The 24556-nt window shown below is 42.8% G+C and overlaps 1 protein-coding gene and 1 non-coding gene across 8 annotated transcripts in view; one reads left to right on the plus strand and one right to left on the minus strand.

The window, feature by feature from the left end:
- SLC12A8 (solute carrier family 12 member 8) overlaps window positions 1-15695 on the minus strand; it is a 143634-nt gene extending 127939 nt beyond the window's left edge. For 3 of the 7 annotated variants that reach the window (XM_055568473.1, XM_055568470.1, XM_055568467.1), the window contains exons 1-2: window positions 15041-15369; window positions 14548-14643 (exon numbers count right to left, since the gene is read on the minus strand). In XM_055568473.1, coding sequence (XP_055424448.1) covers window positions 14548-14598 — 51 coding nt within the window. In that variant the 5' untranslated portion in view covers window positions 14599-14643; window positions 15041-15369. The other 4 variants (XM_055568474.1, XM_055568468.1, XM_055568471.1 and 1 more) reach the window with 4 other exon arrangements.
- Window positions 15696-16877: 1182 nt separating this feature from the next.
- TRNAV-AAC (transfer RNA valine (anticodon AAC)) lies at window positions 16878-16950 on the plus strand. Its single transcript has one exon. It is a non-coding gene; the product is annotated as a tRNA-Val (tRNA).
- The last annotated feature ends 7606 nt before the right edge of the window (window positions 16951-24556 follow it).

Raw genomic sequence — 24556 nt, forward strand, 5'->3', positions numbered from 1 at the left:
CTATATTCATTTAAGAATTCCTATGTGCTGAGTACTTTTGACTTTTGGAATCACATAATGTTTTACATACTCAAAATTAAACAAAATCAAATCAAGAGGATGAGACAGAAAAACTCTAAGAATGCAGAGAGAAACAAATTAACCTAACTATTTCTAAGGAAAAACATAACCACACCGAAGGTGGAAAAAAAGCAAAGCAGAGTAACTTCCGAACATATTATTTTCACTATATGCTTTCAGTCTAAAGACAAATAACTACAAACTAATACAAATTCTAGGCTTCCCTGGTGGCTCAGAGGTAAAGCCAATGCAGGAGTCACGGGTTTGATCTCTGGATTGGGAAGATCCCCTGGAGAAGGAAATTGGACCCTACTCCAGTATTCTTGCCTGGGAGATCCCATGGACAGAGGAGCTTGGCAGGCTATAGTCCACAGTGCTACAGAGTCGGACATGACTTGGCAACTGAGCACACGTGCAACACACATTCTAGAAAGTTTTTTTGCAGGGGTAGGAGTTAATCTACTTTCCATCAATTACAGGATTGAGCAAAGAAATAACAATATTGACTGACAGTCAAGTTTCTCACTGTTGGAGAAGGCAGCTAAAACTAAGGAAGGAGAACCCTGGGGTGATAAATTAGAATGAGAGGCATCAGTTTGAATTCGTAGTTTTTAATATGCAGAGGAAGATATAAATATATATTCCTTCTCTCTGTCTACTTAAAGGGTCTACAAGGTAAGACACCCCAGTAGCAACGAACATATCGAACACCCAGATCTTGGTCTTTAAATACCATTTCTCATCTTACTGAGCCAGAGCTCTTTGGAGGAATAGCTGATTCAGGGCCAAGGCAGAGAAAATACAAAATGAGCCTAGAATATTTTCTGTCAGAAAGTAAGGAAGTGCCCCTAAAAATGATGAGGATGTGTCGAAAGGAAATAGAAAACAGCCTGCAGGGGCACCCCCTGGCCAAATCTGGAATCATTTGAGCATCAAAATCGATAATTATAGCAATAGAATACTCACAGGAAAAATAAGAATCTGAGTCCATACAGATATAAGTAAATGAATAAATTAAAACAAGCAGAAAGAGGGAAAATCCTTTTTAGTAGAAGACCAACTAATATATGTAGAAGAAATGATGGTGTTAGAAATCATCATTCTGCAGCCATCACAGTGATAACTGATTCTGCCAAGAATCAACAACTGATGCTAAAGCTAGTGAGTTGGAGCTATATGAGGAACTGGATATTTCCATAGTCTCAAAGTATCCCTAACAAATTATGTATTAACTACAAAGGGGACATTAGTAACTTCAGACTGGATTAACCTAGTGGGCACCACCTGAAATGCTAACCAAAGTTAACATTACCAATAATGGAACAAGCAGAAACCCTGTACCTCTCTCCTGATATGATGTCTGGAAAAGAATGCAATATCATTCTATGGGTTCCTGCCCAAAATACAAACCCCAAATCTAATCATAAGAGATCATGTCCCAAACTGAGGAACATTCTACAAAACAACTAGCCTGTGTTTTGCAAAAAAAAAAAAAAAAAAAAAGTCAAGGTCATGAAAGACAAAGAAAGGCTAAGGAACTGTTCCAGATTAAATGAGACTGAGTGAGGCATGATGACTGAATGCCCTGTGTGATGCTGGACTGACTCCTGGTCTGGGGGAAAAAGCGACAGGATATCAGTGGAATAAATGGCAAAAGTGGACTGTGAAACTGTGGATTAGATAATAGGATTGATCAATGTTAAATGTCTTGATCTTAAAAAAAAAAAAAAAATTCCATAGTCTGGCCATCCAGGCATGCACTATGGCTATTTTATTTGGCCACACCAAGCGGCTTGTGGGATTCTAGTTCCCTGGCCAGGGATTTGAATGCAGGCCCTCAGCAGTGAAAGCGTGGAGTGTCAACCACTGAACCACCAGGAAATTCTCTAAATGTCTTGATCTTGATAAATATACTGTGGTTAGGTAAAAGAAAAGTCCTATTCTTAGGAAATAGACACTGAAGTATTTACGGATAAGGGAATATGATGTTTACAAATTACTTCCAAGAGGTTCAGGAAAAAATACATACAATAGAATATGTGCTCAGCCGTGTCTGACTCTTTGCAACACCATGGACTGCACCCTGCCAGGCTCCTCTGTCCATGGGATTATCCCAGCAAAATATTGGAGGGGGTTGCCATTTCCTCCTCCAAAGGATATTCCTGACCCATGGATCGAACCTGCCTCTCCTATGGCTCTGGCATTGGCAGGGGAATTCCTTGCCACTGAGCCCCCTAGGAAGCCTATAATAGAACATAATATGTATCAAAACATATATATGGAATATAAATTGAGAGAGAGAGAGAGCAAGAGCCAGAGAGAGCACACAAATAATAAAGCAAAAGGACAAAATGTTAACAACTGGTAAACCTGAGTCAAGAGTATATGGCAGTTCCTTGTATTACTGCAACTCCCTATAAGTGTAAAATGGTATCAAAATTTCAAAAGTTTAAAAATAATACATACAATTTTTATTTTTTAAAAGAAGCCCATATATGTTGAAAAAATAGCTTGTTCACTCTTGTACCCCCAGTGCTCAACACGGAACAGGTGCTTACTAAACGTGTTAGCGGAATGAATGAATGAATTGTGCTTTAGAAAGTGACATTAGACATCTCTTTTAAGATAGCAGAATATGCACTTTCCCACCTTCCAAATTACCATGACAATAACAGAAAAGATGTGGGCTTTTTTTAATGTATGAAACCATAGTTATAACTAGAAAGGGAAAAAAACAAGTGCTACTAGTAGATACTTTGGCCACCTCATGTGAAGAGTTGACTCACTGGAAAAGACTCTGATGCTGGGAGGGATTGGGGGCAGGAGAAGGGACGACAGAGGATGAGATGGCTGGACGGCATCACCAACTCGATGGACATGAGTTTGAGTGAACTCCGGGAGTTGGTGATGGACAGGGAGGCCTGGCGTGCTGTGATTCATGGGGTCACAAAGAGTCGGACAGGACTGAGCGACTAAACTGAACTAGTAGATCAGATATTTGGAGAGACTTCTGCATATGCACTTGGATGGGCAAAAGAAGGCACATGATGGAGCAGCCTGGGGCAGCCAAGAGAAGAGCTGTCTTCCAAGGCCCCTGAGAAGTTCCAGGCTCGGAGCCAGCAAATGCTAGGGGCAGACACAGGCCACAGAAATCATTGGGAATAAGATCATCTTGGAGGTTTCATCATGTAATGGATGTAACACATATGGCATTTATAGCATAAAAGGCTGAAGGGCGGAGCTGGGAAACAGGCCTATGTGATTGCCAAGTTCCTACATTTTACATTGAAGTGGTATAATATTAACTCTAAACAAACTGTGAACATTTTAAAATGTATGTTTAATCTCTAGAGAAGCCATTCTCAAACTTTTTGATCTCCAGATCCTTTTACATTCTTAAAAATTACTAAGGATCCCCAAGAGTTTTTGTTTATGTGAGCTCTATCAATATTTATCATATTAGAAACTTAAAGGGAGATATTTGAAAGTACTTATTAATCACTTAAACATAATAATAACAAACCTATTATCTGTTAAAATAAGTATCATGTTTGCATGAAAAATAACTACTTTCCCAAGCAAAAATACTCAATGAAAACATTTTAATCTCTGGCTTGATAGAATACAGCTGGACTCTCATATCTCCTGCATCCAATCTGCTGTGAGATGTTATTTTTGAAGTACATGAAAACAATTTGGCCTCCCACGCTTCTATAGTTAGAAAGAGTAATCTACTACCACCAATCCATATAAGAAAAAAATTCCTGTCACCCCAAAGAGAAGAGAAGAACATTTAAAAAAAAAAAAGTGACAGGGATATAAGAAACAGCAGTAGCTACATATGAACCAGAAGAATTAAAGGATACTTGAAAAAAAATTAAGACTTTATTGGTCAGAAGCAGCAAAGCTTTAACAACTTAGGCCTGTGTTTTCTCCTCCATGAGTCTGATAACATCACTTGGTTTTCCAGTTAAACACACACATTTATATATCTTACTACAATAAATGCTATTTGCAGGTGTAAAGTTTTTATAACCAACTATAACAAACATGGAAATACTTATTACAATTAAAATATATATAAATTTTATAAACCATGACAATGTAAAAGTAACAATCCAACAAAAAATTAGAAATCAAATGAGAGAAACAGCAGGAAGGGTAAACGTGCCAATGTTCTCTTTTTCATACTGGGAAGCAATAAGTAAACTGATATTAAATTGATAATGTAGTCAAGAAACTGAGGTATAAATAAAATATTTAAAGTTATAAACCATTAGTGACTGTCTCTGGGGAATGGCAGTAAAGGAAGAGAGGAAGAAGGCTTTTAATTTTGTATCATTCTTTTTTTTTTTTTTTTTTTTTTAATTTTTTATTTTTTTTTCTTTTATTTCTTTTTTTTTTTTTAATTTTATTTTATTTGTAAACTTTACATAACTGTATTAGTTTTGCCAAATATCAAAATGAATCCGCCACAGGTATACATTGTATCATTCTTTTGCTTAAAAAATGTTTTTACTGCATACACGTAGTACTTCTACAATATAAATAATAACAATTTTTATTTGAAGAAAAATCTACCACATATTATAAATATTTGAAAAATAAAATGCTGACCTCAAGTTAGAAATTTATTTATAACTCAACTTCCCTTTATGCAATGGATGGATACACCAAAAGATACCTGTGTGAATCACATTTGAAATGTACAGTCTGCTTAAATTTCTTTGATAAAATTAATATCTATCCATACATGTGTATATCTTTGTTTAAAATTAAAATTTGCCTGTGCCTTGGTTTGTTTTTTTTTTTTTAAACTGATAATTGCCTAAAACAAAAAGGGAAAGCTACTCAAAATGAGCCACGGCCTTCTCTTTTCTAAGTTCTATGAACACTGAGACACACTTTAGAGCAAATCTATCATCAGGATCAAACATAACTATTTTTGGCTAAATGAAGATCACTAGGCTACCATGGCTTCAAATTCATCAGGAAGCACCTAAATCCTGCAACTTATGACAGAGGCTATGGATGTGATTTACAAGCTATCTGCAGACTGGAAAAAGCATATCATCGAATTTTTTTACACAGACCAGTGGTGTTTACTTCATTATCTTTTTCTCTTTCTTTATGCCTGTTCATATAAAGAAGAGAATACTTGCACATCAAAACAAAAACAAAAGAAATGTAGCTTTCTTCTTATAAGTGACAATGACAATACCCTGCTCGACAGGTGTTCACGCCAGAGCAGTACCACCTCTGAAGACTGTTCACGCTGAGCTATTCTGAAGCGCACCACCGTCACTACAACCTCTGCAGGCTTTTGACCAAGTTGTCAAATTCAGAAAGAAAGAAAACAAGCTTTAAGAATCATATTACATTACTACTTGAGAGTGTATGTCTGTGTGTGTGTGTGTGTGTGCACACGCACTTGCACAAATGCACGCTCAGGTGTGCTCAAAGCCTTGTGACTCCATGAGCTGTAGCCAGCCAGGCTCCTCTGTCCATGGGATTTCCCAGGCAAGAATACTAGAGTGGGTTGCCATTTCCTACTCCTGGGGACCTTCCCGATCCCAGGGATTGAACCCGCGTCTTTTACATCTCCTGCACTGGCAGGTGGGTTCTTTACCACTAGCACCACCTGGGAAGCCCTACATTGCTACTTGATAATGATTAAAGAGCAAACAAGTCTTCCCTGCTGGCTCAGACAGTAAAGAATCCATCTGCAATGTGGGAGACCTGGGTTCGATCCCTAGGTTGGGAAGATCCCCTGGAGAAGGGAATGGCAACCTGTTCCAGTATTCTTGCCAGGAAAAGAGCAAAAAGAGATACTGAATTACACTCTCTAAGGTATGTACATTTCTTTAAATGTTTTTTATTTGATATTGTTTTATGAATACAGATATATCTAGTATTTAAACTTCTATCCTGAAGAGAGATATTTTGTCAGCAAAAGAATAAAATGAATGGAAAAATAAGCTAAAATTCTGTCATCCACCCCTATAGGAAGCCAGGTTGTTCATTCAGGCCTGACCAGAATCTAAGCACCACCTAGCAGCTCCTTACACAAATTATAAGAAAAATACTTCAGAATCATTAACACAGCCTCTAGGATTCTCCTTCCAAACCCCAAACTATTAAATAAAGAACTGCATTTTTTCTGTATTTGACCATGGATGAAATATACCCTAAGAATTAAGAATTAAGAAATTCTTAAGTCATCTAGTTCATTTATTCATAGCTGCTGCTAAGTTGCTTCAGTCGTGTCCAACTCTGTGCGACCCCATAGACGGCAGCCCACCAGGTTCCCCCATCCCTGGGATTCTCCAGGCAAGAACACTGGAGTGGGTTGCCATTTCCTTCTCCAATGCATGAAAGTGAAAAGTGAAAGGGAAGTCACTCAGTCGTGTCCGACTCTTCGCAACCCCATGGACTGCAGCCCACCAGGCTCCTCTGTCCATGGGATTTTCCAGGCAAGAGTACTGGACTGGGTTGCCATTGCCTTCTCCGCTTATGACATTATGATATCTTAAAAATCTTGCAGTTCAGGGAACAGATCAACCTTCCCAGGGCTAACCAGCTCTTATAGATAGCACACAGCTGGCCAGGAGCATGCCTTCCATATGCAAACCTACCAATTCTGAGTTTATTCCTTAAGCCACTCTGTTTATCTAATTCTCACACACCAAGCCAATATTTCTCCTGCTCTAAATCACCCCCAGATCAGTTTCTAGGAAACTAGAGACCATCTCTACTGCCAAAGTTTACCAGAACTATTAAAACCAGCCAGTCCTAAGCTGTTTGCTCTGCTCTACCCTGCCCTGCCCTGCCCTTCCCACCAAAAGCACAATAAAGGCTGTGGCCCAGGTTTTCCCTTCATTCCTGCTTCTGCCTCCTGACCAGAACCTTGGTGCTTCCCCTGTGGCCCTGCATGGCATTCCTCCTTCTCTTGAGAAATGTAAGAAAAGTAAATTCTTCTTCCAATGGCACTGATCTCTCTGTGTCATCAGTCACCTCTACAAATGAAGATCCTGTGAATATAAATGAGACAACCCCACCGCATTCATTTCAGTGAAGAATCACTTTTATTCTAGTTCGTCCAGAAAATGTCTCCACTCCAACTTTTTACAAATATGAAGCATTTTCAGAGCATTGTCATTTTCGAGGTTGACCTCCTAGGCTAAGTGACAAGTAGGCCTGTAAAGTGGAAGGGGCCGAAGACAACAGAGAGAGAGCCAGAAAGACGAACCGAGCTCACATGAAAGCTGCAGATTCATTTCAACCCTGAGAGTAATTGCTGCTCTTTCTTCTCTCCCAGGCTTCAGGGCCCAAGCCTGTTTCTTCTGTTATATCCCATAAGTGGTTCTGTCCAGGTACCCTTGGTCTTTCTAAGCCTCAAGACCCTTCACTTGCATTGAGTCTCTCCAAAGACTATACCTAATCTTGTATTTATAATTTGTATCCTTTTGACTGAAGAGAATCCCTGAAAATGGCATAAGCTTCATGCCCTACAGAAACTGGAAGGGTGATAGGGGTCATGACTCCCAGGATCCCAGATGTAAGCCCTTCTCTTCCACCCAACCCCTCTGGACCCCAGCTTCCCTGTCTGTATAAGAGGGGATAACAAGACGGCCTTGTCCTGGGTTCCCTTTTCTCCGCAGGGGCATTCATTTCTTTATATTCTAACAAAGCAATAAGCTATCACCTAGCGTGTGGCTGCCAAGGCTCATTTTGCATATTGGCTTTTTAAAGATGCTAAAACGGGCCTGAAAAATGCAAAAATTCTAGAGGAGAACATAGGCAAAACACTCTCTGACATACATCACAGCAGGATCCTCTATGACCCACCTCCCAGAATATTGGAAATAAAAGCAAAAATAAACAAATGGGACCTAATTAAACTTAAAAGCTTCTGCACATCAAAGGAAACTATTAGCAAGGTGAAAAGACAGCCTTCAGAATGGGAGAAGATAATAGCAAATGAAGCAACTGACAAACAACTAATCTTGAGAATATACAAGCAGCTCCTACAGCTCAACTCCAGAAAAATAAATGACCCAATCAAAAAATGGGCCAAAGAACTAAATAGACATTTCTCCAAAGAAGACATACAGATGGCTAACAAACACATGAAAAGATGCTCAACATCACTCATTATCAGAGAAATGCAAATCAAAACCACTATGAGGTACCATTTCACGCCATTCAGAATGGCTGCGATCCAAAAGTCTACAAGTAATAAATGCTGGAGAGGGTGTGGAGAAAAGGGAACCCTCTTCCACTGTTGGTGGGAATGCAAACTAGTACAGCCACTATGGAGAACAGTGTGGAGATTCCTTCAAAAACTGGAAATAGACCTGCCTTATGATCCAGCAATCCCACTGCTGGGCATACACACTGAGGAAACCAGAAGGGAAAGAGACACGTGTACCCCAATGTTCATCGCAGCACTGTTTATAACAGCCAGGACATGGAAGCAACCTAGATGTCCTTCAGCAGATGAATGGATAAGAAAGCTGTGGTACATATACACAATGGAGTATTATTCAGCCATTAAAAAGAATACATTTGAATCAGTTCTAATGAGGTGGATGAAACTGGAGCCTATTATACAGAGTGAAGTAAGCCAGAAAGAAAAACACCAATACAGTATACTAACGCATACATATGGAATTTAGAAAGATGCTAACAATAACCCTGTGTACGAGACAGCAAAAGAGACACTGATGTATAGAACAGTCTTATGGACTCTGTGGGAGAGGGAGAGGGTGGGAAGATTTGGGAGAATGGCATTGAATCATGTAAAATATCATGTATGAAATGAGTTGCCAGTCCAGGTTCAATGCATGATACTGGATGCTTGGGGCTGGTGCACTGGGACGACCCAGAGGGATGGTATGGGGAGGGAGGAGGGAGGAGGGTTCAGGATGGGGAACACATGTATACCTGTGGCGGATTCATTTTGATATTTGGCAAAACTAATACAGTTATGTAAAGTTTAAAAATAAAATAAAATTAAAAAAAATTTTTTCAAAAAAAAAAAAGAAAGTCAGTTCTTAACTGTACATGGGCTAATAAGGGTGCAGAAAACCACAGCAAAGCTTCTGTGATGAAGCCTGATACCAATGCTCAAAATTATAACCTAAAGATTGGCTGCGTTAAGATCAACCCAGAGTCGTAATATAGGGTGAGGGTGTTTGGGCTCAGTTCTCACCTGGCTCTGCCACTCTCTTAATGTATCTTTGGGCAAGTCATTCCACATCTCTGGGCTTGTTTATTGACAAGCTAAGCAAGGGCTGGACCAGAGGATCTCTAAGAACTCCTCCATTTCTTTGAGTTTGAGAGTAGAAAATTCCTCTTTATTCATTGCAATAACTTGTATCACCTCTGTCTCTTAACATGTTCGCCTCTTTTTGCCTCGCTTGCTGGTCCCACAACTGGATCATATTCTTTCTTACTCTTACCACATTGAGCTAACCTCAGTGAGCCACTGAACTGAGGAAGCGAGAACAGGGAGCAAGCACAGGAAAGGCCAGAGAGGGAAAGGGAGGCAGGGAGTCTGGCAGCACTGAGTGCAGCATCATGAAGGGCTCGCACCCTGGCTCACGCATGGGCCAGATGCCATAGCTCTGATGGGCAACTTACTCCCTGAGTCTGCATCGGGCTTTTTTCAAGAGTGATTAGCTCAGGCCGGCCAGAAGTTACCCCACAGACTTCCTAGAACAGGGTCCTCACAGACTCACTCCTGCTGGATCCCAAGTCTCCAGCTGGATAAAGAAGGAAGAGAATGAGTTACTCACACTAGCTAATCTGCAGCTTTTGGTCACCCATTCTCAGACCACAGCATTACACAGCTTCCCTTTAAGTTTTTCTGGAGACTGTCCAATCCTGAGAGAAGGAAAACAGCACACCAGACTAGTGGGAGGCATCCCTTATTCCATCGTGATTAAGAGACTTCTGTTTTACTATCTGCAGCACTCGCTGGAGATCCTGGCAAGAACAGGCACTCGATAAATGCCTGCTAAGCTGAGCCAACTTTTCCCGCTATTTCCCACACTAAGAGCACTGGATCCTGCTGGACCCCAGACCTTGCACAGATGTCCACTTGCCATCTCTCCCTGTCTCCAGCTACTCCTTTCTCCTGTCAGCTTCATATTCCTGACCACTGCGTCTGTCACAGTCCTCTCTGTCCAGTGACTGATGGAGAGATGGCTGCTATCAAAGGCCATTAGCTTTCCATTCGCCTCCCTCTGGCACCAGCTGCTCCTTAGCTTTCCAGCCCTGCATCTCACAAGCAGACTACTCGACTGGGTTTCTGTGTGGAATCTGCTTCATCCAATCACCGGACAAGCACTGTATTCAGTGTGCACCGTGTGACAGGCACGGGGCCAGACCTTCTGCAGATGGTGTAAGAACCCTGAAAATCAGGTATACTCACCCCATTTTGCAGTTGTGGAAACAGAGGGCAAGCCCTTGAGTAACTTGCCCAAGGGCTTGGCATGCCTGATGGCATAGTCAGAATTGGGAACCCCAGGTTCCCAGGTTCAAGTCCACCCTTAAACCACACTGCACATCAGTGAAGTGCCTGGGGACAGAGGTTCCTGAAATGACTCGTACCTCCACAAGGTACACACACACATTCCCAAACCACTCCAGGCCTAAAATAGTCCTCAATGGACTGCCCATCCCACATCATCCAGAGTGTCCCAGACACTATCCCAGTCTCTGGTTTTGGCCAAGGAAATTATTCTGGATTTGGGACTCCTACCTTAGGTCTTCTACCTGAATTTGATGTGCTGAGTTATGTATTCATTTGCCAACTGAACCCTCTGATCAGTCATATCACTACCTCCTGGATCAAATACATACTGCCCATCTCAGTTTTGTTATTAGACAACATTTACAAAATGCCTCCTATGAACTGAGTGCTATACTAAACATTTACATGAAGTATCTCAACACACACACACCCACCCACACATACCCAATCTGGTCCCAAAATGAGTAAAGCAAACAAAGAATCCATTCATTAACCCCTCCACTTAACTTGCAAGCATCCCCACTCTTCCCAAATGACACAGTGACCAAGAGCAGAGCAGATCTGAACAGAAGGGTTTAGGGTAACACCCCCCAGCCTGTCTTCCCACTGGGCATGGCCTTCTTGGTCCCATACTCCTCAGGCCTCAAAGCTCTTAGCAGAATTCCTAACTCCCAAACCTGGAGTAAAGGGAGAAAAAGGTTCATGGGAAACTTCTGGAAGGCCAACCACTTCAACATGTTAGCTGTCCAGCCTGCTATCTGTTCCCATACAGGCTTCGCTCAGGCCATTGAGGCAGGAGGCATAAAGCAAAGATTAAAGCCTAGACCTTGGCAACAACCATTCCCAGGTTCAGAGTGCCTCCGTTTTTCATCTGTCAACCAAAATAATTATTATATCTACTTCGGAATGTTGTGAAGATTAAAAGAGACAATGCACATTAAGTGTTCAGCACATAATAAGTTGGTAGTTATAATCATTTTCTTACCCTCGCAGCCTGGGGACGTGTGCCCCAACTTTACCACTGACCCTTCAAGACCTAATGCAAATAGCAGCTCCCCCCATCCTTAGCCAGGTGAGTTCAGTTAAGCAGAACCAGCACTGACTGAGCATCTTCCATATGCCGAGCACTAACGACAAGTACTGAGGACTCAAAAATGAATAAGACAACGCCCTGAACTTCAGGGATTCACAGCCTTAAGGAAGACAGGGGTGGCAACCCACTCCAGAATTCTTGCTTGGAGAATCCCGTGGACAGAGGAGCCTGGCAGGCTACAGTCTGTGGGGATCGCAAGAGTCGGACATGACTTCACAACTAAACCACCACCACCCAGGAAGACAGGAAAGAAACAGCTCACCTCAATACTGCAGAGCAAGCGCACTGACAGAGCATACTATGGGAGGGAGCAGGGGAAGCCAGTCAGATCATGGTGAGGGCGGGTGGGCAGGGGCTGTGGGGGCCAAGGTAAGGAGTCTGAACTGAGTTCTGAAGGCAGCAAGAAGCCATGGAAAGGCTTTAAGCAGAGGAGTCAAATGCACAGACTTGTGCTTTAAAAAGGGATCGCTTTAGATGAGATGTGGAGAAAGAAGTTAGGAAGATATGAAATAATTCAATTAAAAAATGATACCTTGGACAAGACAGGGCAATGAAGACAAAGGGAAAGATTTCCAAGATGTCTAGATAATGAACACCAAAGGCCTTGACATTGAACACTGTCTAATCCCTGTATGTTCAGAGACTGAGGGAGATGGAGAGGAAGGTGATACATAGGCATTTACATCCATCATTTTAAAAATCAACACTCGAGACCTCCCTGGTGGTCCAGCAGTTAAGACTCTGTGCTTCCACTGCAGGGGGCACGGGTTCAATCCTTGGCCAGGGAACTAAGATCCCGCATGCCACGTAGTTGTGGCTTTAATTAATTACAAAAAAATTTTAAAATAAAAATCAACTCTCTCTTAGGGCATTCATGGCAATTTAGCTTGCACTGTGGTCATCTGTTACTTGTTCATTTGGTTAGTCAATTAACATTTACTGCTACTTAAATGCCAGGCATAGCCTTAGATTGGAGAAGGCAATGGCACCCCACTCCAGTACTCTTGCCTGGAAAATCCCATGGATGGAGGAGCCTGGTAGGCTGCAGTCCATGGGGTTGCGAAGAGTCGGACATGACTGAGCGACTTCACTTTCACTTTTCAGTTTCACGCATTGGAGAAGGAAATGGCAACCCACTCCAGTGTTCTTGCCTGGAGAATCCCAGGGATGGGGGAGCCTAGTGGCTGCCGTCTATGGGGTCACACCGAGTCGGACACGACTGAAGTGACTTAGCAGCAGCAGCAGCAGCAGCCTTAGATACTTGGAGAGTTCAGAGACAAATCAGCTGAGTGAGAAGTATTAGCAAAGACCAGCAAGGGGAAAGATACAAGTACAGGGCCTAGGGAATGGACCTTTGTCTGGAAGGTGGGGTACAGAGAGTAAGATGCAGGGGAGCAGGTTTGAAACTCAGACTGGGTCAGACTGTGCAGGACTTAGGCTAAGGAGTTTGAACTCTTGAGTGGTGGATAGGAGAGCCACTGAAGGTTTTAAACGAGAGAGAGGATCACAGCTGAGCCTTAATGGATCCCTCTCACAGCAATGAACCAAATGCTCTCCTTTCAGAATCCCTGGAAACAAGGGCCTTACGTTTTCCATCTGGGTACATTTTTCAAGCTCAACAGTACCCATTATTTAGGAAGTAGACCATGAACATATATTAGGTGCATAAACACTCATGTACAGTCTTGCAAACACAAATAAAATGCATGGCAAGTATGACGAGAGACTGGTCGAGCTAAATACATTCTTAAAGTTAAATAAAATAAGTAAGTCAAGGTTTCTATAAGGGTACTCAACCACATTAAAAATATGGTACTGGCTCGTTCACCTAGGAGCAAAGACCTCTGGGCAAGAGTTCTGAAATCTCTCTGAGGAGCTATTCTGGGTCTCCAGTCACTCATTTTTTCTAAACACCTTGAATATTTGGGGGGCTGAGTGTAAGGAGCTCAGTAGAGAATGCAGGATACAGTTCTGGGCCCGCCAGGGGGAAGGAGAGCAGTACCTTTTGCTGAGCACTCGCCAGCTACCAGCCACCACGCTGCATTTTTCATATGTACCCATGCACATGAAGAGGGGTAACTAGCCAGCTTGGATTCCCCCACCAATCCTGAATCCCATCTGCCTCTCCAGCCTCTGCCCTTTGGCTCAGGACTCCCTGGCTTTGGACCCTATTCTCTTGTTACTGTGTGAGGCCATGAGTTGATTCTCTCTCTTTTTGGGGGGCTCATTCTCCCTGTTATAATGCCAGAAAACCCCTCTAACCCTCTCTATAAAGACGAGAGATATCCAAGAGACTGAAAACTTCACAGTTGAGTGACCATCATACAGCAAAGACCCTGGTGCAAGTAACTCCTTGATAAATGCCTAAGCACAGTTGGTTTGTTTTTTAGGGGAGAGTCACTTTAATTCCATACCTACACTGAATACTTACTGTAATGATGAACAGATAAAGAAAGAAAAAGAAAAACCTGCAGATATCAGGGAATCCAGAAATCTATTTGACTTCAGTATATACAGTATGACTTTGTCAGAAATAAATTTACCTTCTTACATTGGTTTGATACAGTATTAAAAGGAGTCTGTATTATCTCAGTCCTCACTCTGTTCATGGAAAACCTCCATGGGTGGGGCAGGGTAGGAGGAGGAGTGTCCAGGATTTGGAATCTGCTAGATACCAAAGAATATTTTTTGCACACAGATGGCTAGGAGTTGGCTGTAACATTTTCTCGATTAAGCTAGAATACCAAAATAAATGTCTGAGATCATTACTTTTAAAATAGTCCACCGTAAGATTTCCATTCAGCATCTTGCCTGGTGACCTTTTCTCACAGACCCCCACACCACCCAGGCCTACCTGCTGGGCTGCCTCGTGGAAGAGTTCCTGCACTTGAGATATCTGGGCCATTCTTCTGGAAATGGGGGTCCTGGTGGTCTGGGTGGGGAGACCCCTCTGGAAAGTAAACAGTGTTCCCGATCAGTCTGGCTCCTCTTTCCCTGGATCCTTATTGCCCATCCTTCCTATACCAGGCCCTGGCTGAGGAAGGAGCTTTGTCTTGCCTCATCTGAAAACATCTCCTTCCCTCTTTGGTACCCAAATATTTGATCCCACTCATCCTTCACAGACTCCCTCTGCTCAAATGTTGCTGTTCTTTTATACACAGCTGCCCCCAGCTCTTTTTTGCCCTGAGCTCCTTCAACACAGGGGTCGCAGCTGACTGCCTAGCTGCCCAGCCCCTGAGGACACAGTTTTACACTCCTCTCCTTCCTTGTGAACCCCTCTGTCCAGGGCTAGGACACCATCGATCCACTAGAACTGGCTGCAAGTGGTCAAAGGACCGGAGACTTACCGAGACCAGCTCCGGAGACAGAGCACAGACCCCTAGTGTTTCGGTCAACGCTGAACTCGCGTGCCTCCAGCAACCCCACTTACGCGAACTCCTACAGCGCAGCGTACACCCCCTCTCCAGCCTCCGCCGGTCTCGAACCAAGTTCTCAGGAAGCCCTGGGCCCGGCGGGAGGCTCGGGTCCCAGTTGCCGTGTGCAGACAGGAATGGGGTCTACCTGAGCAGAGGGCAAAGGTGACCCAAGCCGGGCTCCGGCTTACAGAGTTCCCGGGAAAGAGGAGCCGCCCAAGACCACCCTGCGCTCTCCCCACCCACCAGCCGCTCGGCGTCCGCCCTCACCTGTTCCCGGGACGCCGGCTTCTAGAGCTGGGCCCGCCCCGCCCAGGCCCCGCCCCGCCGCCACGTGGCTGACCAGGTGCGCGCGGCACGGGTCCCAGCTGTCCCGCTGACGAGGCGTCCGGCCCGAGCTCGGGCACCGCGGCCACGACTCTCGGATCCAGGTTGAGAGAGACGGGCCGTGGGCACTTCCCCTCCCCAAGGGTGGTGCCCGCGCACCGTCGGCCGTCCGGGAGGGCTCCCGGGAAAAAGGAACAGCAATCTTAATAGGGGTGGGAAGGGACTGCGCGGGGGTGCAGGAGTGGACAAGGGAAGAGTCCGCAAACTCTCAGACTTGACCAGCTACCGCTCTGGATAGCTCGTTCACCGCACCCCGCCGAGGTGCACGACCCTCGGATTAGGGTGACAGGACGCGAGCCTACTCACTGCACCTGCTCTCTGACACTGCTGAACGCAGGAATGAGAGGCTGGGGAGCAGAAGCACTGGCGCAAGAGACTAAGACTGCGCTCCAGGGACCCCAGTGTGCAGCGGCCACGCGACCCAGGTGACCCTCAGCCTTGCCGGAAGTGGAATTCTTTCGCCAAGAAAGTGCCCTCGGGCATGCTGAGGTGTGGGAAGTAATTACCTTCGCCACCTTCAGCGATTCCCAGAATCGGCTTGAAGGGATTAGGGATGAGGTAAGGTTTCCAGGACCCCACCTTGAAGGGGAAAAAAAAAAAAAAAAGTCATCATCATGCAGAGAGATTAAATTATCTCTATTTCCAATCCGGCATATTTCCTAAGCCTGAAATAACTTGCTAGGCCTCCTTGTGGGCTTCTGAGAAACCGGAGGGCAGCTGGGAGTACTTCCCACGCCCACAGGAGCCTTTGTGTGAAAATCCCTAAAAATAGAGGTTGTTCTTTTAAAAACAAAAGGGAAGGCAAAGCCATGGGAACACTGAGAGAGCCCCAACCTCCTCTGCTCCAGCAAAGGGTTTTTTGGTGTGTGGGTTTTGATGTGGAAATATATATATATAAAATGTATCATTTAAACGATTTTTAAGGGTATAGTTCAGTGGCATTAATAATATTTACCACGTGGTGCAGCTTGAACTATTTCCAAAACTTCATCACCCCCAAACTGAGACTCGGTACCCTTCAGCAGTAACTCCCCACAGCCCTCTTGTCCCAGCAAGTGGTAACCTCTATTTTCTGGCTCTATAAATTTGTTTCTCCAACCTTTCTCATATAAGTGAAATTAGATGACATTTGTCCTTTTTATGTCTGATTTTTCACTTAGCATCATGTTCTCAAAGTTGTAGCATGTGTCAGAACTTCTTTCCCAGTAAAGAAGTTTGTACCAATGCACTCTGTAAGAGGAAAGAACCCCAGGATGAATTACAGATTAGCCACCTGTGAGCAATGGATGGCTGGGTGGGCATATTATTGGAATCTCATGTTTGTACAGACATCTGTACAGAGAGTATTGCCATCTTTATTATTTATTTTGGGGTCACGTGTGTGGTTTCTGTAGTGTAGTGGTTATCACGTTTGCCTAACATGCAAAAGGTCCCCGGTTCGAAACCGCATGGAAACAGCTTCACAGGGGCTTCCCTGGTGGCTAAGACGGTAAAGCGTCCGCCTGCAATGAGAGAGACCTGGGTTCGATCCCTGGGTCGGGAAGATCCCCTGGAGAAGGCAATGGCAATCCACTCCAGTATTCTTGCCTGGAAAATCCCAAGGATGGAGGAGCCTGGTAGGCTACAGTCCATGGGGTCGCAAAGAGTCAGACATGACTGAGCAACTTCACTTTTTGGGGGGGGTCACACCTGACACTTCGTTTTTTTGCCTCAAGCTGGTTTCCTGTTTGCTGTCACCTTCTGATGAGCCTCTCTCAAAGTGTCATGTGAACTTTGAAGAATCCACCTTCAATTCCATGTCAGCCTGAGCTAAAAACATTAAAAAAGGAAATCCACCCCTCTGTTCATAACCACCTACTTCTTGTCACTCATCATTTTCTAAACAAATGAAAAGTTTCCTTTAAAACTTATGAGCGTCTTCTCTACCTAAGAACAAATGTTTGTCCTTTTTCTTCATGTTAAGGCTAGAGAAACCTGTCCATTTACAAATAAAAAAAGTGTATCCTGCTTAATGTAGATTTATAACAATGATATAACTGTAAAAAAAAAAATAGTAATACTTACTGTATTGAAAAATAGTATCCTGCATAACCTCTGAACAGAACAATTCCATTTTTAATATACTACCCTATATGACCTAGTACAAAGATGTTCACTGCATCATTACTTTGTAATAGTTTTTAAAATTTAACATCCTAACTGACCACTAATAGAAGACTGATTAAATAAGTTATGGTACAGCCATACTATGATAGCCAGCATTAGAAAGAACTAGGTATTTTTATATGTACTAATATAGAACTTTGATCATCACATAACAACAAGTAAAAACAGCAAATTGTAGAATAACATATACAGTTTTTTTTAAGCAGTGCATGTATGTGTATAGTTTGTATGAAAAATACACATCCATTTGTTAACAGTGGTTATCTCTAGAGAGGGGGGTTGAGATAGTAAAATGGGAGAGGAAATCTAAGTTTGGTGCACAAATTTTGGATTTTTATTGAATTTTTTTCTTACAATGAGCACGTTATTTTTGGGATCTGAAAAAATGAGTAAGAAAATTAAAAGACAATGTGGGGCAGATTGCATTTTCCAAAGATAACTGCATTAACATATTCCATCCCATATGCTCTTTTGAAATATGACATTGACATTCCTTCAAAAAGAGATGGGAATCTATGTCCCCTCCCCTTGAGCCAAATGGACCTTTGTAAGTGCCTCAACCAATAGAAGCGAAAGAAATGACACTGCTTGACTTCCTAGGTTAGGTCATAAAGGCAATAGGGAGTCCATCTGGCTTCCTTGCTCTCAGAGCACTTACCCTTGGAACTCAGCCACCATGTTGTGAGGAAGCCCAGGCCACATGGGGAGGCCACATGTTCCTACCAATAGCCAGCATCAATTTCCAGACATGTAAGTGAAACAAGCCTTCAGATGATGATTCAAGTTCCCTGCCTTAGATTCTTCCAGCTGAGGTCCCAGACACTGCAGAGCAAAGATAAGCTGCCCTTGCTGGGCTCTGTCTGAATTCCTGACCACAGAAACCATGATAGATAGTGAATTATTATTGTTTTAAGCCTCTAAATTTTGGGGTAATTTGTTATTCAGCAACAGATAGCAAATACATAATGCATCTAACCAAGATAAAAAATATTTCATTTCCTTTCACAGTATTTTTATTCATCTCAAATTGTTTGACTTTACCCTTGTTGTAGTACTGTTATATTTAAAAATAATAATAATATTCTTAAATGTTCTTAAACTCACCTCTTAAACTCACATTTAAGAAATATTCTTAAACTCACCTTTTTTTCTATTTGGGAACCACTCCAGCTAGAGTCGAAGCCCACAGTAGTGAGGCTGTTGCTCTATGGGTCCTACCCTGGTCAGCTGCAGACAGAAGATCCTTCATCTCGTTCCTTTCCAGTGGTCAGTGCTGGGAATTGCCTTCTGTGTAAAAGCTGGAGAAGAGACCATGTCTTCAAAAATGATCTCATTTAGCAGAAAGTCTGAACCCTGGGGAGGGATCAGAACTTCGACAAATTCAACCAAAATAGAAATGTGAAAACAGGTTGAAAACATTAAATCAAAATGTAAATATGTTTAATAATTACAAAAACATATCTCACAGCCTGTGCCCTAGAACCAGCATCAGAAGGGCCACAAATAATGGATCTGCTAGTCTGGTGGTACTCTCTCCCCCAGGTCTGCATTTTGTAATCACCTGGGTATAGTTTCAGACAATATGGCTGGGGTGGGGCCTTGGCACCAGCATTTTCTTTAAACTTCTCAGGTGATTCTAAGTGACAGCCAAGTTGTAAACTATGGAATTTCTAGCTCAGTCATTCTAGGGTTTTTGTTTTTACCTTCTCTAAAATATCAGAGGGAGCATACATCCTGTCCACAATAGTGTGTTACTCCAATTATAATCTTCAAGGACAAGGGGAAAGCGTGAAATATAGCTGAGTGCAGACAGAGAACACAAGTAAAACAAATATATTTGTAAATATACAAATATAGGTATATTTTTTCTTTTTAGTTGGACATGATGCACCTCCTGCAACATCACACCTGTCTTAAAAAGTCTTAGATATTCTGCACACGCTCAGCAAACTTCTGTTTGCTGGCTCTGAGGGGAGAGTCAGAATTTGAACCTAAACTTGGTTTGGTTTCAATACCAGACCCTCTCCTATACACAGCTTCTCTAATCCAGGTGAAGAGATGAGGCAGTAAAAGAGTTTTCCTTCTTCCTGGATTTTAAAATGCCTTCCCAAGAGCCCCAGATACAAAAAAAGTCTGTCAGAAGGGCTATGCTACTATATGCTACTAGGAGTTGGAAGGGGGTGAATCAAGAGCTGCAAGCCTGACGGCAGCGCCAGCACCACACACAGCCCGAGTGCCCTGCAGGCCCAGAGGAGGGGACGGGGCTCCAGGAGACTCACCCTGCTCTGACTTCCTGGGCTGGGCTGAGTGGAGAGGGAGGGGCCGCCACTGTCCTGCCATCAGGTGTCCCCAGCTCCTGTTGAGCTGGTTTCTCCTCCAGGATCTAAGCTATTTGTTGACTCTAGGAGTTTGCCCTCAGTCAAGAGAAAGGCATTCTCCCTCAGCCATCTGGCATCTGCCGTGAGCCAGGACCTGCTGGGGCTGTGAGAAAACATGGGATGCACACAGAAGCCTATGAACAGGGTCCAGTTTATTTCACGGATGATGGTGGCAGTCTTACTGAAATGTGACAACAGTGCCATTAGCACTCAGCCTTTGCTCAAATATCATGTAAGACCCATCACAGACCTTCAACAGTCTAGACGACAAAAATTAGGCCAGAGTTTGAGTCCCAGATCTTCCTTTCCGCTGTGTAATTTTGTCCGAAGTCTTTAATGGGTCTGAGCCTCAGTGTCCTCATTTTTAACAGAGTTAATGATAAGACCTGTAAAGACTATCTGACAGAGTTTTTACGAACATTCTAGAAATTGCTGGAGATTGAAATCCAACTCAGCTATCTGTTGTTTTCAAAATCCCCTCTCTTTCCTCCCATTTTGAAATTCACATGACCCATTTTCTGGTCCCACAGCTGCTATGCATAGAGCCTCAAACGCTCTGGCAGTGCTTCTATACCACCTGCACACTCTCTTTGCATCCTCAGGTGTAACTCATAGTGCCTGAATGCCCTCTTTCAACCATATTCTCTAGACATCTGTTGATCACCACTGTGCCCAATGCAGATACACAATGGGGAGCAAGATGGCTCGCGACAGGCAGAAAATCAAATTCCCACACTAATAAGTACATCATTACAAACAGCCAACGCCAGTTCTTTCCTATGCTAGAAAAGAAGAGTACAGGGTGGTCCAAGACGGGGGGTGGGGGTGGGGAGGTGGGGGGGTGTGACACAGAGGGGAGGGTGGGTGTGACGTGATCATGGAGATCAGGATAAGCTTTTCCGAGAAAGTGATGCTGTAGTTGAAATTGGGGAGGGGAGATTAATAGAGAAAACCGTGCCAGTGGTAGAAAGGGGTCATAACCAAGTGTAAGAGACTGGAAGCAGCCCAGTAGTGCAAGAGCCGAGGATGAGAGGCTCACAGTGGGGGAGGTGGGGACTACCAGCTGCAGAGAACACAAGTGAACATAAGGTCACTGCAGAGAACATAAGGGTCAAGGTAAGAGCTTAGTGTTTATTCAAGTAGCAACTGAGACACTTCTGAAGGTCTTGTCCATGATTCTCATCTGGAGAAAATACTGGAGGCTATCAAGACTCCTTGTGCAGAAACTTGCAGCCTGGGCAAGAATTGAGGTTAGCTTGGGCTGTGGTAATGAGAGAGGTGGGGTTCAAAAGGATTTGAGAAATATTCACAAGCCCTGACTCCGTGAGTTGTCAATCTGACTGATCAGATCATAGAACATTTACTGGGCCACACCCAGCAGTGAGTAAGGTCATTTTCCATTAACTGGCCACACATGTAGACATGGTTCTTTGTTCCTATGCAACTGGGGTAAGGAAAGGGCTGGGACCTACTTGTTCACTGATCAAGCCCTGGCTATACTGTTTCTTACTCTTCTCACATATTGAGATGCACCAAGGGGAAGGGAACGCTCTAGGGGCCTGTGGTCCTGGTGACACTGTCTGGCCCATTTCTACATGAGGGTATGGGAAACAGGTCCAGCACTTAAGATAGCTTGTATCTTACTAACCATTGGTCCTTGTGTGGATTTCTTTTGGGGATCTTGTTGTTAAGTTTGTGGTTGAATGCAGAATCTGGCATTTCCAGGCTCCCTGATCATAGCATCATCTTAATGCCATCAAATGTCCACCACTTCTAGTACCTTCACTGCTAATGCCTCTTTTATCCCATAACATTGTTCATTCACTCACTGGTATCTGCTTGTGTGAGGCATGGATCTATATTCTGTGAACAAAATGCCTTCAAACAGCCCACAAACTAACCTAGGCGTCCAGAGTCTTTTCCTGATGAACAATTAGTTTTGAATTCTCTGGAAATAGTAATACTAAAAAACATGTATGATAAATAAACCTAACTTGTATGAAAAGCCAGGCATTGCACACTGTCTAGCTGTTTCTGATTGATGTATACCTGTTATGGCCCATACATACAGCCATTTAGGAGGAAGAAAATAAAGGAGATAAACAGAAATGGTCAAAGAAAAATAAAAAGGTGACTGGGCAGGCCTCCCGCATCCACACATCACTCCCTCCCAACAGGTGAGGCTGACTGTGCTCCTCCAATCTTCTTGTCCATGACTCTGATTTGGCCTCAGGGGCAGCCAGGTCCCTGCTCATGATTAACCAATAGCTTAGGATTCAAAAGTTCAATATATTCTTGCTTTTGTAGGATGATTTCTTTTCCCTGAAAGTCTACTGATTTTGTTTTCACTCACAGCAACACAAATGTTCCATCCTTTCCGGGGTCTCAGACAATGAAATCATAACTTCACAAAATTTTTGTCACTTTCACCTCACTAAGTAGTTATTCTTTGCTGGTCAATTAAATCCAGACAGGTAGATCCTCTCATAACTACTTTAATCTTTTGAAAGATATAGTCAGCAAGTCAGGAATTTATTCCATGTGCTGCTTTACACAAAATTAAGCTTGCAACATCTGTCCAACTCTGCTCCATCTTGCCTTTGTGTTCTAAAATCTAAACTAGGGAGTATCTATTTGTGCTTTTATAGTTTACAAATTACCTCAAATGACTTGTCACAGCAACTCTCATGGGAATTATGATGCCCATCTTACAGATGAAGAAAACAGACTCAGGAAAAGCAAGCAACTTGGACGATGTTAGAGAGAGAGATCCAGGTGGAGCCAGAATTTGGAAGGTCTAAATTCCTTGTTTATTTCACTGCTCTTTATCTGAAGAGTACCAAACTGTACTCCCACTGTCTCACAATTATAATCAGCAAAGTCCCACACAGCTTACTTAGAGCTGTCCCATGCAGCACCGGTTATGCTGTCCTGGAGTGCCATCACCTGCCCCCAGATCCTGAGGGCCAGCTCCACAAGCTGCTCGGACAACTCTCAGCCAAAGTCTCCTGTGGAGTCCTGAGGTGTTCTGAACACATTTACTCAGTTGTGTCCTCTTCCTAACATTTACTTTTGTGCTCCAGCAATCACTCAACTTTCATTATTGCCATGGAAAAAAGTTACATGATAGTGCTGCAGTCCCCACAAAGAAAACAGGAAAACTACCATATTGGAGGTTTAAAGATAAATTTTACAGTGACCCAAACACATTGAAGGAAACGGCTAAGGAAAAGAAGATAGCAAATGATCAGGCGCTAGTGGAAGTTATCTGACATGAAGAGTATTATAATAATAGTCTGGGAGTAATGGCCAGTTGGGTGTTATTTCCGAGTACTCAAAAAATATTAGTACCATTCTATGAAGACTGATACTGATAGAATGACTAAAAGCACTGGCCTGCCTACTGCCAGGAAAGCATCCTCCAACATCCATTTCCAAACCCCCAATGAGAGAGAGGTGATTCTCTCCTCCGTTTTCATCCTCAGGTTGGTGAATCCCAACCGAGTATTCATCTTCCTTTTTTGAAATAGGTCAGTTCCTTCTGAATAAAGCCTACTGTCTCATTTCCACAGGCCAGGTTTGAATCCTATCCATAATCCTATTCAACCCTACTTGGTATTTTAATTAGGGGATGATTTTAAACAATGGTTTCTTATTTCCACTGTGTTTATCTGTATATTTCTATCTTCTGGAACCAACTTACTAAAACTCTCTAGAAAACTATCCTAAGACTACTACTTACTCATTCGTTGAGAAATGACATATAAATTACCCAACACATCCTAACACTGAATATTTGCTTTAATAATCTAAAGTACAACCCTGCATCCTGAAATTGATACCATCCTGCAGTTAACACCTTTCAGATGTTCATATAAAGATCCTAGTAGCTTCAACCATCTATTTCCATCTAGCACAATGCCTGTTACTAAGTAGGTGATCAATGCTGAATACTATACCCTCACAAGTAAGAATTCAAATCAACAAAATACAGTTACTATCACAGATAATATACATTGTTTGGCCCCTTTCATTACCTTGACACAAGCATCATGGCTTCAGAATCTTATTAAGAATGGTATAAGCTAGAAAAAATTAAGAAAGCAACAACTTTAAAAGTTCATATGGATAAATATGCAAAGCCTCAAATGTTCTCTATTTCACAATTCAAATCCATTTCTAAACTTGAATTTTTCCAGTAGTTTGGAAAAACCCCTTTGAAAATGTCACTCATTTACAGTATCACATTTCACATTCCCGCTCTTATTCACATGGCTATACATCTGCATGAGTGTGTTTGTAAAATGTTTTTACTAGAAATGTCCTTTTAAGGACACTTTAAAATGACAAAAAGAACTAAAATAACGAGACTCTAAATTTACCTTTAGTTCACTTAAAACTTCTGCTCCATTGATTCTTTATTCATAAAATGAAAATAATTTATTCCAATACCATACCAGTTTCATCAAAGTGGGGGAAAAATTGCCAGCACTCTGAAAAGAATTATTAACTTCTATCC

Source organism: Bubalus kerabau, chromosome 2 (assembly GCF_029407905.1).
Source record: "Bubalus kerabau isolate K-KA32 ecotype Philippines breed swamp buffalo chromosome 2, PCC_UOA_SB_1v2, whole genome shotgun sequence".
Lineage (NCBI taxonomy): Eukaryota > Metazoa > Chordata > Mammalia > Artiodactyla > Bovidae > Bubalus > Bubalus kerabau.